General features: G+C 40.6%; 1 protein-coding gene, 1 non-coding gene and 1 pseudogene across 2 annotated transcripts in view; 1 reads left to right on the top strand and 2 right to left on the bottom strand.

Moving 5' to 3' along the window:
- The window catches only part of TAF4B (TATA-box binding protein associated factor 4b), a 59,087-nt gene that overhangs the window by 12,544 nt on the left and 30,621 nt on the right, over positions 1–15,922 (top strand). The window contains exons 6-10 of the mRNA XM_059707433.1: positions 309–398; positions 1,311–1,919; positions 4,604–4,712; positions 5,599–5,704; positions 10,984–11,153. Coding sequence (XP_059563416.1) covers positions 309–398; positions 1,311–1,919; positions 4,604–4,712; positions 5,599–5,704; positions 10,984–11,153 — 1,084 coding nt within the window. The remainder of the gene's footprint in view (positions 1–308; positions 399–1,310; positions 1,920–4,603; positions 4,713–5,598; positions 5,705–10,983; positions 11,154–15,922) is intronic.
- Positions 5,911–6,106, bottom strand: LOC132240417 (U2 spliceosomal RNA). Its single transcript, XR_009454320.1, has one exon. It is a non-coding gene; the product is annotated as a U2 spliceosomal RNA (small nuclear RNA).
- On the bottom strand, positions 14,460–14,696 carry LOC132240120 (small nuclear ribonucleoprotein G-like; annotated as a pseudogene).

Raw genomic sequence — 15,922 nt, 5'->3', positions numbered from 1 at the left:
TATTCTCTACCCTAAGAAATGCAGGACTCCTGTCCACTTCGCCAGGCTCTGAACAGCCTGCGGTGCAGTAGCTCCACTCAGACGGCCAGCTCTACTCTGGTTTTGCTTACCGGGATCATCTCTGCATGAACAAACACGTCCACTGTTTACGATTACTCATTCCACAAGGGACATGAAAAAAATGCCTCCATTGAATGGTGGACTTACCACTGTTCAGAGCTTGTTATGTTTACCATCACGAATTACATGTTGTTCCTGCTTTAAAATATTTGTAGACCTAAACATGTTTTTCTTTCCCTTGTCCTCAGGATGCAAAAATCGAAGCAGAGGAATTTACTAGACAACTGTATGTTGAGCTCAAGTCTTCACCCCAGCCTCACCTAGTCCCTTTTCTTAAGGTAGAGTTACCTATTTATGACTTTGAAAAAATCCTGGGTATTAGATTACTTTTAATGTAATTTAAAACCCAAATATTTCAGCATGCTACCAACTTAAGGCAAAGGTAACTAGCAATGTAGGAGAGGCCTCTCAGTTTGTAACCTGTAACTCATGTTGCTGGTTCATATTCTTTGGTTTGGAACACACTGGGAAAACTGAAGGACCATCTGAGTCATGAATATAACTTGATTATGTTATTTAATGCTTGTATGTGCAAAATTCTTGACATTTACAAAAGTAGGGCCTTCTGCTCTTTCCTAATGACTCACATTCTCTTAGAAATTAACAGCATAATGCCAAATTTAGGGAAAGGCTTTTTTTTTTTTTTTTTTTTCCAATTTCAGAGAGGAAGGGAGAGGGAGAGAGAGAGAAACATCAGTGATGAGAGAGAACCATTGATCGACTGCTTTTTGAGCCTGCAACCCAGGCATGTACCATGAATGACCCTTTGGTCATAGGTCAGTGCTCAACCACAGAACCATGCTGGCTGGGCTGGAAAGGCTATTTTAAAAAGTTAATTTATTTTGTTAGTAGCATATTCTTCTCTAAGATGTATTAAACAGAATTTTAATGGAGAACAATAACTTTGACAATAAGAGCCTGGTTTGGCAGAATAAAAATTGATGTTCAGTATTCAAAAGTTTAAGACTGACATAATCATTTCATTTTGAAAAATAAAGTACTTTTCGTTTGAAATAAATTAAATCTTGGATATTGACAGACATCAATAAGTGATGTCAGATTTCCTCAACTGAAAAGTTGATGTACTTTTGGATTATTTTATGTTGTAAAGATATGAAATACAAAGTGTTTTTATGTTACTAGTCACTGATCTCCTTAGTGGTTGGTGTTTTCCCCTTCCCTGCTTCTAGAAAAGTGTGAGTGCCTTGCGCCAGCTCCTGCCCAGCTCGCAGAGCTTCATCCAGCAGTGTGTTCAGCAGACCCCCGGGGAGGCCGTCATTGCCACCTGCACCACTCCGGTGACTGCCGTGGTGACAGCAGCCGACTCCTCAGTCCCGGCTGAACGGGCCCTGGTCATTTCTGGAGCAACCACACCCCAAACGGCGTCTGTGCAAAGTCTGAGTTCCTTTGTTGGCCCTGGGGGAGGAAACGCTGGAGTGGTGACACTTCATTCTGTGGGTCCAGCTGCTGTAGCAGGAGGAGCAACAGCTGGAACTGTCGTGCTTCAGACTCCAAAACCGCTTGTGACCTCTGTACAGAGCACAGTGGCAGCAGTCGCGCTTCCACCCGAGAAGCCGGTGGTCTCCGGGGCAGGGGGGACACTGCCCCTCCCATCAGTAACTCTGGGAGAACCTTCACCAGCTATTTGTCTTCCGTCTGTGAAAACTGTCGTTACTTCTGCTGGGACCACCTCTGAGAGCCCTGTCATGGGCGCTCCGGTCCAGATCACACTCGCCCAGCCGGGACCCGTCCTTTCCCAGCCTGCTGCTCTCCCACAGGCAGTGAGAGTCAAGCAGCTGGTGAGTACCATTTCCTTCCTTCCTCTCTTCCTTATTTTGTAAATTTCAACCATTCAGAAAATTGGCAAGACTAGTAAAGTGAGCCCCTGTGATCCCTGGGCCACGCTGGACCAGTTGTTAACGTTTTACCGCATTTGCTTTGTGCTCCCTCGCTCTGCTGGCACACTAACTACAAAACACACACACACGTGCACGTCATTTTTTTCTGAACCATTTGAGAGGTGGGAATCATGACATTGCACCTCTACACTCTGTATCCTTCAAGGAGAAGTCTCTTTGTTTTTTGTTTTTTCTAATCCTCCCCTGAGGATACTTTTTCCATTAATTTTTAGAGAGAGTGGGGGCGGGGAGAGAAAGAGAGAGAGACATCGATGTGAGAGAGGCACATTGATTGGTTGCCTCCTGCTCCTCCTGCTCTCTCTCTCTCTCTAAATCTCTTACATATTTTCACTCATTATTTTCCTTTTTTTACAAATGTGCAGGAGAATGCTGCACATGCTGCCCCAAGTGTCATGGTCGTTATGATGAGCAATAATGGGGACCCAAGATTGTGTGTCCCAGCTCAAATTTGGTGATACATATAAATATCCCATATCATCATGTATTCTATGTGATGCGCGCGCACACACACACGTATTTGAACTGACACCTTTGCCTCCTGCCATTGGCATGAACTTGACCATGATTGGTCTGTGGGCCAGGCCACGCACAGCACCAGATGCAGGTTGCCACTGAGGCTCACCTTCCCAAGCTGGTTCTGTGCAAGGTATTACAATCAGCATCAGGTCCCCCCAGGGGTCCCAGACTGCGAGAGAGCACAGGCTGGGCTAAGGGACATGGCGTCTATTCTCAGAATGATGGAAGTTGAATTATTCCAATTTTGTATTTTTTCTCTAGGGGCATTAGTTCCTATTTGGAGTTTCCTATGAGTTACTTTTATTTAGTGATTGATGCACACTAGATTTTATATTTTATTTACAATAGAAATTAAAATACAGAATAAATTGTACTCCCAAATTCTGTTCAGAAGTCTGTCTCCTGGCACATTTATGTTAGCCATAAATGAATTTAAGGACTTAAAATAGTTCATTGTCAGTAGCTGGCTCAAATACATGGTGACTATTTTTCTTCTTTGAGGTAGGGGGAAAAAAAGGAACTTCTGCTATTGTACTTTTTCCTTCTTTGAAGCTAAAAATAAGGCCCTGCTATTATTACCTTAACTTTGCTTCCTTTGTCCCCAACACTCACCCTTTGGATTTCTTGAACTGTTTATTTTGGAGGATGCCTTTAGTATTGTCATTTTGCAGGTATTTTTTTTAAAACCGGCCCATTAAAAGTCTATCTTTTGGAGATGTACTAGTATTTTCAAATACTTACCCTATATCAGGGGTGGGCAAACTTTTTGACTCGAGGGCCACAATGGGTTCTTAAACTGGACCGGAGGGCCGGAACAAAAGCATGGATGGAGTGTTTGTGTGAACTAATATAAATTCAAAGTAAACATCATGACATAAAAGGGTATGGTCTTTTTTTTTTTTTTAAGTTTTATTCATTTCAGACGGGCCGTAGTTTGCCCACGGCTGTCCTATATCATAAAAGCCTAACATGCTAAGTGTCTGGTCGACTGGTCGGCTGTCCAACCAATTAAAGCATCAAAATGTAATATGCTAATGATATGCTAAGGCTGCTCAACCGCTTGCTATGATGTGCACTGACCACCAGGGGGCAGACGCTCCAACTGGTAGGTTAGGTTGCTGCTAGGGTCTGGCCAATTGGGACTGAGCAAGATGGGCCAGACACAGTCTGGAGCCCTTCCGTGTTCCCTCCGCAGCTGGCCAGCCTCCCCTGCATCTCTCCCCTGCCCGATCATGCACCGGTGGGGTCCCTCGGCCTGGCCTGTGCTCTCTCGCAATCCAGGACACCTCGGGGGATGTCGGAGAGCCGGTTTCAACCCGATCCCACAGGCCAGGCTGAGGAACCCCACTGGTGCACGAATTCATGCACTGGGCCTCTAGTAGGTAGATAAAAAATTATATCTGGGGATGGTAGCGAAGTGGGTGGAGATATACAGGAAACAGTGCTGGTAAAGAATTAATCATCGTTGAAGCTGGATAATAATGGCATAGGTCAGTGATCGGCAAACTCATTAGTCCACAGAGCCAAATATCAACAGTACTTCTTCAAAATAGACTCGCCCAGGCCGAAAACCAACTTCTGCGCATGGGCCACGAAGTTTCAATCGCACTGTACGTGCGCCTGCACGTGGTATTTTGTGGAAGAGCCACACTCAAGGGGCCAAAGAGCCGCATGTGGCTCACGAGCCGCAATTTGCTGACCACGGGCATAGGTGGTTTCATCTTATTTCTTCTGCCTTTGTATATATTTGAAATTTTCCATGATAAAAGTTAAAAAATGAAAATATGGCACATATGGAGGTTTAAATTGGGCAATATGTAATGTAAATTTGAGCTCCACTCTAAGAAGCAATATAATGTGTGAGATCGTCATGTTTTTCAGTTTTGAACAAGATAATTTTGCCACATACAGATTTAGATTTAAGGAGGCATTCTTGTTATGCTATGATCAGGCATATTTACCGCTGGGTGAGCACAGTTGGCTGTTCTCTTGTTATAACTGGAGCGGATTTGCTTGAATGACTATAATGACGGTTCTCATTGTTGCAGGTAGTCCAGCAGCCTTCAGGGTGCATTTCCAGACAAGTGGGTACACTCCCCGCTTCCTCAGCACTGACCCTTCAGAAGAAGATGCCAGTGAGCACTGCAGCAACTTCCGGTCAGCCACCTCCAGCCAGACTCTGACCCATCACACTGGGTTTGAAACAGCATGGGGTTTTGTACTCTCTTTTAATGTTTTATTTATTAAGAGACGAGAGATGTGGTCTTTTATGTTGGGACCGGAGAGAGAAGACTGAAAGATAACTGTGGCACATCTTTGTACCTACAGAGCCACTTTCTAAGGGGATATGTTTTTTAGAGTAAAAGAAGCAACTATTCACAGTATTTGTAATCAGATACATCAGTCCAGTAGGAAATAAGTACTTTTTAAAAAAAATATATTTTATTGATTTTTTTACAGAGAGGAAGGTAGAGGGATAGAGAGTTAGAAACATTAATGAGAGAGAAACATCGATTAGCTGCCTCCTACACACCTCCTACTGGGGATGTGCCCGCAACCAAGGTACATGCCCTTGACTGGAATCGAACCCGGGACCCTTCAGTCCGCAGGCCAACGCTCTATCCACTGAGCCAAACTGGTTAGGGCAGTACTTTTTTGACTTAGAAAATTTTCTGTAGCCTTTTCTTTTTAAAATGTGCTTCTTTCTTTGTCAATTAGTCTTGCACATAAAATTTAGAGGTTTTATTTTTTAAAATCTACCATAGAAATGATATATCATTAACATGTTTCTGTCACTTTTTCTGCATACTATTTTTATAGTGCTGGTAATTCTGTAGGTAATTTGAAGGCTGGAGGTCTTGATTTTAGTGAATGATTCCGCGTGCAGGCAATAAATTCATTGCCATGTTTGAATTTAAACATATTTTAGGGCAGTTTGAGGTTTTCTTTGATTATTCTTTGTTATTAAAAGCTGTTCTGAATTTTTCATCATGTTAGCGTGATTGCCTATTTAAAAGCATACTTTCTTTCTTTGTTTTTGTAGCTTCCATTCTAAAGCAAACTACCCTGCCAGGAAATAAAATTCTGCCTCTTCAAGTATCTTCTATTCGGAAAGATAAAATAAAGGAGAATGGAGCGACGTCCTTGAGGTAAAGAAAATAAATAGTTAAAACTCGATTTGGATTAAGGAAGTAACTTTTTAAAAAAAGAAAAGAGATGACAGATAATTCTGTTAATAATAAATATATTTATGCATTTAAAAAAATGGAACAGAACTTTGAGTATAATTTATAAACAATAAAGTGCTGATACCTTTTCGACAATGTCTGTGCACGTGACACTGAAATGCACAGATTGTAAGTGTACATCTTAATGAATTTTGACAAACATATACTGGGGTAATCATAATTCAGATCAAGATGCAGAACATATCCATCGCTTTTATGCTCCTTTAAAATCAATATCCCAATCCCTGCCTCCTACAGCCACTATTTTTAAACTGATAAGAACAGATACTACACTTGATCTTAGCCAAAAGGCCGAGAAGCGATACAGCCACTATTTTTATATCTATCACCATGTGTCATTTTTGTCTATTCTTAAACTTCACATAAATGAAAAGTTACATTATCTGCTCTTTTGCATCTGAATTTTTTTATGCAGTATGTTTTTGAAGTTCATATCCTATGTCATTATGAATATTAGAAAATTGTTCTTTGCATTGGGGAGAAGTATTTCTTGTATGATTAAATCCTTTTTCTTGTTAATGAACATTGGGTTGTTTTCAGTTTTTAACAATATATGAAGCCGCTATTAATATTTACGTACAGATTTTTGTATGAACATAGTTTCTCATTTCCCTCTAGTAAATATGTGGGAGTATGATGGCTGGGTCATTACATACGTGTGTATTTAACTACAGAAGGTCCTGGATTTCTGGATTTACTACAATTCAACTTCATGATTTTTTGACGTTATAGTGGCTTGAAAACTATATGCATTCACTAGGAACAGTACTTTGAATCTTGAATTGCTACTGTTTCCTGGGCTAGTGCTTTACGACTCTGGCAGGGAGTGGGGGAGCAGCAGCAGGTGATTTCGCCCAGCTGCAGGCTACTGTAAGTGTTCCGAGCGTGTAAGGTGCTGAGGCCAAGCTGGTAGGTTCAATAGGTTCGCTGTTTTCAGTGCATTTACGACTTAAAATATATTCAGATTCCTGGGGCTTAAGTCCAGGAGCACCTGTACTTAAACTATCAAACTGTTTGCCACAGGGACCATCCCATTTATATTCCCACCAGCAATAATGAGCGGCCAGTCGCTCTCCAAGTCAGATTATTTTAGGTTATTTATGTAGAGCAGTGGTTCTCAACCTCGGCTGCACATTAGGATCACCTGGGAATCTTTTTGAAATCCTGATCTCTGGGCCTCATCCTCTGGAAATTCTGTTTCTTTGTTACTAATGTTGTGGCCCCTCCCCATCACAAAGAAACAGAATTTCCGGTGGATGAGGCCCAGAAATCAGGATTTTAAAAAGATTCCCAGGTGATCCTAATGTGCAGCCAAGGTTGAGAACCACTGATGTAGATGATGTGATCAGGAGTAAGATTAGAATTTTGGGTTGCCTTTTTTCTCTCTCTTTTCAGCAGTTTAAAAATGTCTTTCTGGTGTTTTCTGCTATCCATGTATGTGTTTGTTTTCACGGATAAAACATGTATAGAAAAGTTATCCTGCTTTTTTTAAAAAAATATATATATATTTATTGATTTCAGAGAAGAAGGGACAGGGAGAGAGAAACATCAGTGATAAGAGGGAATCATTGATTGGCTGCCTCCTGCACGCCCCCTACTGGGGAATCCAGTCTGTAACCCGGGCATGCGCCCTTGGCTGGAATCAAACCTGGGGCCTTTCATTCCGCAGGCCGACGCTCTATCCATTGAGCTAAACCGGCTAGGGCGTTACCCTGCTTTAAACTACAGGGAAAGAGCAACACCTTTGGAACTCCAGTGACTTCAAACATTGGATGATCAAGTATTCAGTATTAAAAACTATTATGAAATGGTTAAAAATAAAATGTGGAATCACAAAAATGAGCAAGTAATAATTACCTAGTAAGAAATGAAAACAAACATTTGAAAAAGAGCCAAATAAGACCTTGAGAAGTGAAAAATGGGATTGTTGAATCTAAAACCTTCTTGGCTAGTACATTGGACGAACCCTGAGGGCCCAAGCCCAGCTTGCTTTACTGCAGGGAGGACTGATGGCTGTTTCCTGCAGCAAACAGGGGTGACTGTTGATTGGGACCACGTGAGCCTTTTTCTCGGGAACCTGACTTAGCCAGTTTCTCCACTGTGACAGGCCCAGCAGCTGGGGCTGCCTCAGGCATGCGCTCGGAGGCAGTTCTGCCTTTATAGCGTGCTCATTGCTTATTTTTACTGACACCTTTTCAACACTGGAATGAAAATGTCTTATGCTGGTCTCGTTGTGATGTGTAATTTCTCCTTCGTAAATCTAGTCACTTACTGCCTGAGGCAAAAGTGTCACCATTCGTATTTTCATTGGGAAATTTCTAGCTTATTACTTTTGCTGAGTTCTTATTGTTTTTTAGATTCATATACTTTTGTGAGTGTGTAATTATTTGTTGTACATGGAAATATTTACTCTTTGGCTTAACTTGTCACTGTTTTTTGTGTCTTTTGTTATACGAAGGTTTTGTCACAATATTGGATTCCTCTATGGCTTTTGAATTTGATCTATTCTAAGAAATCCATCCCTATCCACAGCTCATAGTGATGTGATCCTCTATCTTTTTCAAGATATCTGTACACACACACACACACACACACACACACCTCACATATGCACACATGCCCTTTTATCTTAATTCTTGATTTTTATCTTTGTAAATGTCTCATGCTATAAATTCTTTGTAACTGACTCAGTCATTTGCCATTTTTCAGCTTATGTTCTGAAATGTAAACTGTAGAATTTCATTTTAGTTCTATGTTTTTGTTTTATGTCTATGTTAATATTTTTGCATTTTCAATTATTACCACTTCAGTATTTGTTTTTATATCTGATAGAGCATGTTTTTTCGCTTTATCCCTTCTTAAATCAAAGATACCTTGATTTTCCTTGTTATTTTTCTATTGCACATGAATTTTAGAAACATGACAGTTCTATGAAAATTTTGTATTGAGATGATGTGATTACATTAATTTGGGGGAGAATTGACTATTTTATGAATTCTAATTATAAATGTTAGACTCCAGTGAGGTTGTAGGTAACAGAAAAACTGAAAAGCATAAGCAGGACAGAAGACAGTCTCTCAGTCGGGCAGGGGCGGCAGGGAGACCGGTGCGTGTGTAATTCAGTCGGGCAGGGGCGGCAGGGAGACCGGTGTGTGTGTAATTCAGTCGGGTAGGGGGCGGCAGGGAGACCGGTGCGTGTAATGGCCCGGAGATCCTAGTTTGCATTTGCTCTGTTCTTCAGCACACTAGTTGTGTCCCGCACACACGTCAGATACGATAGGCCCTGGACTCTATCTCCGGTCTTCATGTGGCCTGGGCCTTCGTAGTACAGTTTTAACGCTGATATCTTTGCTTTTGGCACTGAGCTACAGTTTTCCATTCTATAATGCTTTCCAGTAATTTGAGTCATGTGGTCGTATACACAGCTTAGAGCAGTGATGGCGAACCTGTTGACACGCGTGTCAGAGGTGACACGCGAACTCATTTTTTTGGTTGATTTTTCTTTGTTAAATGGCATTTAAATATATAAAGTAAATATCAAAAATATAAGTCTTTGTTTTACTATGGTTGCAAATATCAAAAAATGTCTATATGTGACACGGCACCAGAGTTAAGTTAGGGTTTTTCAAAATGCTGACACGCCGAGCTCAAAAGTCGCCATCACTGGCTTAGAGTGATGTCTTTTTACTTAAGTTTGCTTCCTTGGATATGTAACATCAATATCACTTCAGTTATTGTTGAAATGTTGACTCTTGTTAGTAAGAAGGAAGTATTCTTGTGGCATTAACTCTTGTCTTGACTTAACTAGATGAGGTGTAATAACAGTGATATCTGCCTACATTTTCAAAACTACTTGCTTAACTGAAAATGTTTTGGTTTGTGATTTTTCCACTTAGAAAATCCTATTTTCTATTCTGCTCAGTATACCTGAATGAGTAATGGTAGCACTATCCTTCTTAAACACCTGAGGGTGCCAGAGATTCATGTTTCACTCACTACTTCAGCATTCGAAGTGACAAACATTATACTTCCTCTGCATGTTTGTACAGTTAGTCCTGTTTAAACTGACTGGCTATTGGATGATAATTAGGAATTCTTGTTGATTTTTGGAAAATGTAATAATGCTTTATGGTTAAGTATTTTTAGAGTCTTTATATTTTAGAGAAAAGTAATAAAATGCTTGTGATGAATAATGCATATATATTACTTCTGTTAGTGGAGGTCTTTGAACAGCTAGGAGTTTAATGTGATTTTTGAAACTTTTCTTTAAAAGCCACTTTGAGAAAATAATATAGGATGGTTACATGTTATTTGCATAGATAGTATTACTCCAACTTTAATGTCCATTTTTTCATATTGCAGGAATCAGATTCTCTAGTGTAGACTAACCATATGTTCTACCTTGCTTCAAATGTAATTCATTGTTTTGCTGTTGTATGATTGACAGTGTGTTTTAACCATTTGGTTTCAGAATAGCTAGTCAAGAAAGCCTCTTCTCCAGGGTCTGATGTAGGTACAGACTTTTGAGGACTGAGTCATTTCTGCTGCCCCGCAGTGGACAGGGGAGTGCACTGGGGAACATGGTGGGCTTTTAATCATCTTGGGTGAAAACAAGTCTGTCTTTCCTTGTGTAGGGGTTTGTGGATAAGGTCGTGTAAATTCCAATTCCTCTCTCTCTTTTTTTTTTTTAAAATATATTTTATTGATTTTTTTACAGAGAGGAAGGGAGAGAGATAGAGAGCCAGAAACATCGATGAGAGAGAAACATCAATCAGCTGCCTCCTGCACATCCCCAACTGGGGATGTGCCCGCAACCCAGGTACATGCCCTTGACCGGAATCGAACCTGGGACCTTTCAGTCCGCAGGCCGACGCTCTATCCACTGAGCCAAACCGGTTTTGGCGCAATTCCTCTTGATGCATCTCCTTTACTAAACCAAGAGCAGGGGAGATGGGCGCTAGAAGACAAAGTTGCTTCTGGTTTATTTTTCTGATGGTATATGTACACAATGGGTAGAGTTACCAAATAATTTGAAAGTCTTACGGGGAAGGACACCATTCTTCAGTTCTCTTGCTCTGGGGAATTGAGTAAAGTGTCTTTTGAGGTCTCTTAGATCATTCATACATATAAACACCACCACTGCCTCTACCTCAAAGCTGGATCTTCCTCTTTCCTATTAGGGATGAAGATGACATCAACGATGTGACTTTAATGGCCGGGGTCAACCTCAATGAGGAAAATGCCCGCATCTTAGCAACAAACTCTGAACTGGTTGGCACGCTCATTCAGTCGTGTGAAGATGAGCCATTTCTCTTCATTGGCGCTCTGCAGAGGAGAATTTTAGACATTGGTAAGTGCCTGCTTACGATGTTGACCTGATAGGACTGCTTGTTCCAGGGACAGTGATACCAGGAAATGGCCTTGGTTGGTCTTCCTGGAACTCAGAGGCTTACATAGATTTCATGAGTGCTATAGAAAGAAGTATTTTATTTTAAAAATAGAAGCTAATATTTTATTCATATTTCTTTTTTTTAAATATATTTTATTGATTTTTTACAGAGAGGAAGGGAGAGAGATAGAGAGTTAGAAACATCGATGAGAGAGAAACATCAATCAGCTGCCTTCTGCACATCTCCTACTGGGGATGTGCCCACAACTGAGGTACATGCCCTTGACCGGAATCGAACCTGGGACCCTTCAGTCTGCAGGCCGACGCTCTATCCACTGAGCCAAACCGGTTTCGGCTTTTTCATATTTCTTAATATTTTTATATAAATATCTGTATACTAGAGGCCCGATGCATGAAATTTGTGCAAGAGTAGGCCCTCGCAGCCCTGGCTTCATCCGGAAGGTTGTCTAGACAGCCATTCCACTGTTCGGCTCTTCAGTCAATTTGCATATTACGCTTTTATAGATATAGAAACCTAAGCGACTGGCCAACCATCTGGTAACTATGACACACGCTGACCACCAGGGGGCAGATGTTCAACGCAGGAGTGGAAACCGCAGGCATGGAAACATGAAACAGATTGATGAATCTCAGAGGGAATGGGGGAGGGCGGGAAGAGATTAACCAAAGATCTATGCATGCTAGAGGCCCGGTGCATGGTGGAGTCCCCCGGTGCCCTGCAGGGATCGTGCCAAAACTGTCTCTGTGACATCCCCTGAAGGGCCCGGGGTTGCGAGAGGGCGCAGGCCAGGCCAAAGGACCCCACCGCCACGAATTCGTGCACCGGGCCTCTAGTGTGCATATAATATACTTCTTTCTGTCCTTCCTTCATTGGTCTTTAGGCCTATATGCGTACACATGTACACTTAGGTTACAAGTTTGTGTTTATGAAAGAAATAGCTAGTGAGAGTGAGTCCCCTTTTTCTTATCTTCAGCCCTGAAATGCAAACCCTCCCTTGCTTTAAAAGAACTAATTTAGAATCTTAGGGTTCTTTCTAGGCCCAGTAGGTTGTTAGGTGGCTACATTACGTGAAAGGAAATTGAAGAGAACGTAGCTTTTTTTCTGGAGTGAAAAAGCTTTTCTGTTGTTTAATAACAAACTTGCGTTCATGTGAAAGGCTGCAGTCTCCTCAGATTAACTGGGAAAAGAGACAGACCGGCGAGGTATTGTGCAAGTGACGGACCTGTTCCTTTGTGCTGACCCCGGGGCTTGCTGGAGCGCAGGTCTCCTTTACCCGCGTCGAATTTGGAGCCAGTACCAGTGCCTTTGAGCAGGGATCTTCCCATTTTATATTGAAGGTCGAACAGAAATAGGAAGGTTTCTGATTTTTTATATCCCCCCAGTATATTTAAGGACTACAAAGTGCATCACTCTCACATATTTTACTTTACAAAATACTCAATAAAGACATGTTTGAGCGCCTACTCTATGCTATTACTACTTTTTACCTCTGATTTAAGTTGAGTCCATATCATCTTTCTTTCATCATGCAAAGCTAGCATTTGCAAGTAGTCCGAAGGATAGGAGTTCAGAAGAGTGGACTGTTTGTTTTCTGTTTGCTTGTGTGTTGTTTGGCTTCTCTCCCTCTCTCTCTCCAAGTTTCCTTCTGTCCATATGCATTCTGTACTGCACAGGAGCCAGCTCTTTAATTTTGGAACAAGCCCAAGCACTATATTTTTCTGTGACAGCTTGGGAAATTTCCTGGTACTTGAACTCCTGGTATTTGTAGCCATATAATTACCTGAAGCTTTGGTAGCATGTAAGTAGGTAATTTTGTCAGTTCCTTGCCCCTCTTACATATTTTATTTCTAGCTTGATTTGAACATTGATTATATGGTAGGAAAATTTTTAGCACTGGAAGAGCATTTTTTAATCTTTTTGGACAGGGATGGGCGATTGTTTTTTGCAAGGGCCAGATAATAAATATTTGCCACTTTGTTAGCCATGTGGTCTGTGTCCCAGCTGCTCCCCTCTGCTGTTATTACACAAGCAGCTTACACAGTGTATAAGCAATAGGCACAATTGTATTCCCATCATATTGTGTAAACAAACTGAATAGAGACCACATTCAGTTTGCAGCCTCTGTTTTCAAGGAAAATTCTGGGGACAACTATTGGTATTTTCAGTTCTTGATGAAACACAAACTGTCATTTACCAGGATGAGAAATTGCAAAACTTCTTACTTCTGAATTTTCCTAAGCTTGAAAAAAATTGACCATATTGTGGATGGAGTTATGTTATTTTTGGGAATGTTTTCCATTTCTAGTAAAATTCCCTTTTTACTGAACAGGTTAAAAACTCTAAGATCATTCCTTAGTAACAGAAAATATAAATTTACCCCTAAAATTTTGGAAGAAGATTTTTCTACTTAAATATGTTAGAGTAAGCATGCCAGTGTTTTCTCTGCTTGGTATTTACGTAAACTAACTCGCACAGACCTCTGTAAATCACCTAGCAAGCTTGCAATCACCAACTAGATCTCCTAATCAGTTATGTGGACTTTAACAAAGTGTTTTATTTCACAGTGGGGATTTTTCTTACAGTATTAACTTTGTCATTTTTAAAATAGGTTTAGTGAAGATATTTAAACATTTAATTGTTCATGAAATCCTGATGTTGTTTACAAATCCAGCCCTGTTTATTTTTAATATTTGAAAATTGTATCTTTCCATAGGATGACTGACTGTTTTGTAAATACATGTAAAATTATTTTCAAAGATCCCCTTCTAAATTAAATATTTTAAAATGTTCATCGTCTTAGTTTAAGCCTGAGCTGGCATGTCACTCCCTGTCCTCCGTGTGGAGTTGTAGCTCAGTCACTGGGGTGTGAAGTCCCGTCCCTTCTGCAGAAGGTCCCGCTACCTGTTAATGCTGATGCTGTTGGTGGAATAGACTTTGTGCTGTGGTTTCCCCTCTTGAGTCTAAAGTCGGTGATGAATTCAGTGTGTTAGAAAACAGTAACGTACATTTTGAAGGTTTGGTGTAGGAGAAGCTGGATAATTTTTTTTGATCAGTACAAAAGTTTATTTAACAAAAGTTGAATGTGAAAATGGACAGGACTCTATATTGTAGTAAAGCAGGTGCTGTGGAGAGGGAACATGTGGCAGCAGTTGATTTCTTTGGTGACTACAGCCATTCTTTTTTTTTTTTTTAATCTTTATTGTTCAGATTATTACAGATGTCCCCCCCCCCCCCAATAGCTCCCCTTACAGCCATTCTTTATGCTGTTCCAAGGGTTCTATCATGATGGACTATTTCCTCGTATCACCACCACTCCAGTATTGTTCTTTGCCCACCATTTGCCTCTCCACACATATCCATCACAAGATTCATACAGGGATCAGATCCCGCAATATTCCTTGGACATGTCTGCCACCCTTTAATTTCCATGGTAACTTCTCGTCCATAAGTTTCTTTAACTCGGGAGGGTGAGCTTTGCCCATGGTGCCCAAGCGAGCTCAGAGGCGCCTCCAGACGGAATTTGTGGCCTTCGGTGCTCCCGCTGGATAATTTTTTAAATCTTCCTATCTGGTTTATTATAGTCCACATTTTGAATTAAAGTTTAACACTGATTATGGAATAATGTCAAAGAATGCATTTAAGATTTGTTGGCTTTTAATTAAAGTTTGTTTTTACTGTACTCATTCACACTATTTCAGATAGAGTGCAAAGTCAAATTAATATTTTAAAATTTCTGTGTATAGGCATATGTTAAAAACAAACACAACAGTCCTGGCTGGTTTGGCTCAGTGGGTGGGAGTGTTGCCCTAAGACTGAAGGACCGTGGGTTCGAGTCCTACCATTGTTGCAAGCTCCATCCCCAGCCTAGTTTGGGGTGTGTGCGGGAGGCAATCAATTGATGTCTGTCTCTCTCTCTCTCTCTCTCTCTCTCTCTCTCTCTCTCTCTCTCCTCCCTTCCACTCTCTCTAAAAATCAATGAGGAAAAAAATATCCTTGGGTGAGGATTAAAAAACAAACACAGCAACACTATTAAAAGCTCATTTTAATTCCACTACCTAATTACTTATATCTTTAGATTTAGGTCTCTGTTGATCTAGGTGGTTTCACCAAGCTGGAGAATTACTATTTAAATAGTGATAAGGTTGACTTGTAAATGAACTTCTGCCTTTGGGTATGTTTTCCTAAGAGTTTCTTTCTAGTTAGTAAGAGGAAGAGTGAAAGTCTGGTTTCAGAGTAGGAAGGAGAGACAGTGAAAGAGAAGTGATTCAAATGGATGGATGGAATGAGGAGACTTTGAACCCATTTTGAATGTCAGCAGATTGGTAATGGACAAAAGGAGTATAGGTATGTCTGTAGACAAGGCATTAACAGAAATTCACAATCTGAATTCATCGAAATGCCAGAAATTGTTAGCAGTGTCAAATAGGACTAAGTGTAATTTTCTATTTTTTTCATTACTAAAATTAACAGAATACAGCACTGATTTCTGCAGTTACCATTTTTCTCCCTGAATGCTAGGCTTGATTTGTGTTCTTATTAACTTTGTCCTATAAATGACCTTGCAAGGAGAATGATCCTAGAGGCTAAGCGAAACAATGTCTATATTTTCTGAGGCTTCAGGCTAGGTTTTATTAATATAATGTCTAAGATCTTTGAAGTTGTGACTTTACCAGGAAAATCATAATCTCCAAACCTTTATTCATAATGG

This window comes from Myotis daubentonii, chromosome 8 (genome assembly GCF_963259705.1).
Source record: "Myotis daubentonii chromosome 8, mMyoDau2.1, whole genome shotgun sequence".
Classification (NCBI taxonomy): domain Eukaryota; kingdom Metazoa; phylum Chordata; class Mammalia; order Chiroptera; family Vespertilionidae; genus Myotis; species Myotis daubentonii.
Note: the sequence above shows the minus strand (reverse complement) of the source record. Positions and strands in the feature narration are given on the sequence as shown.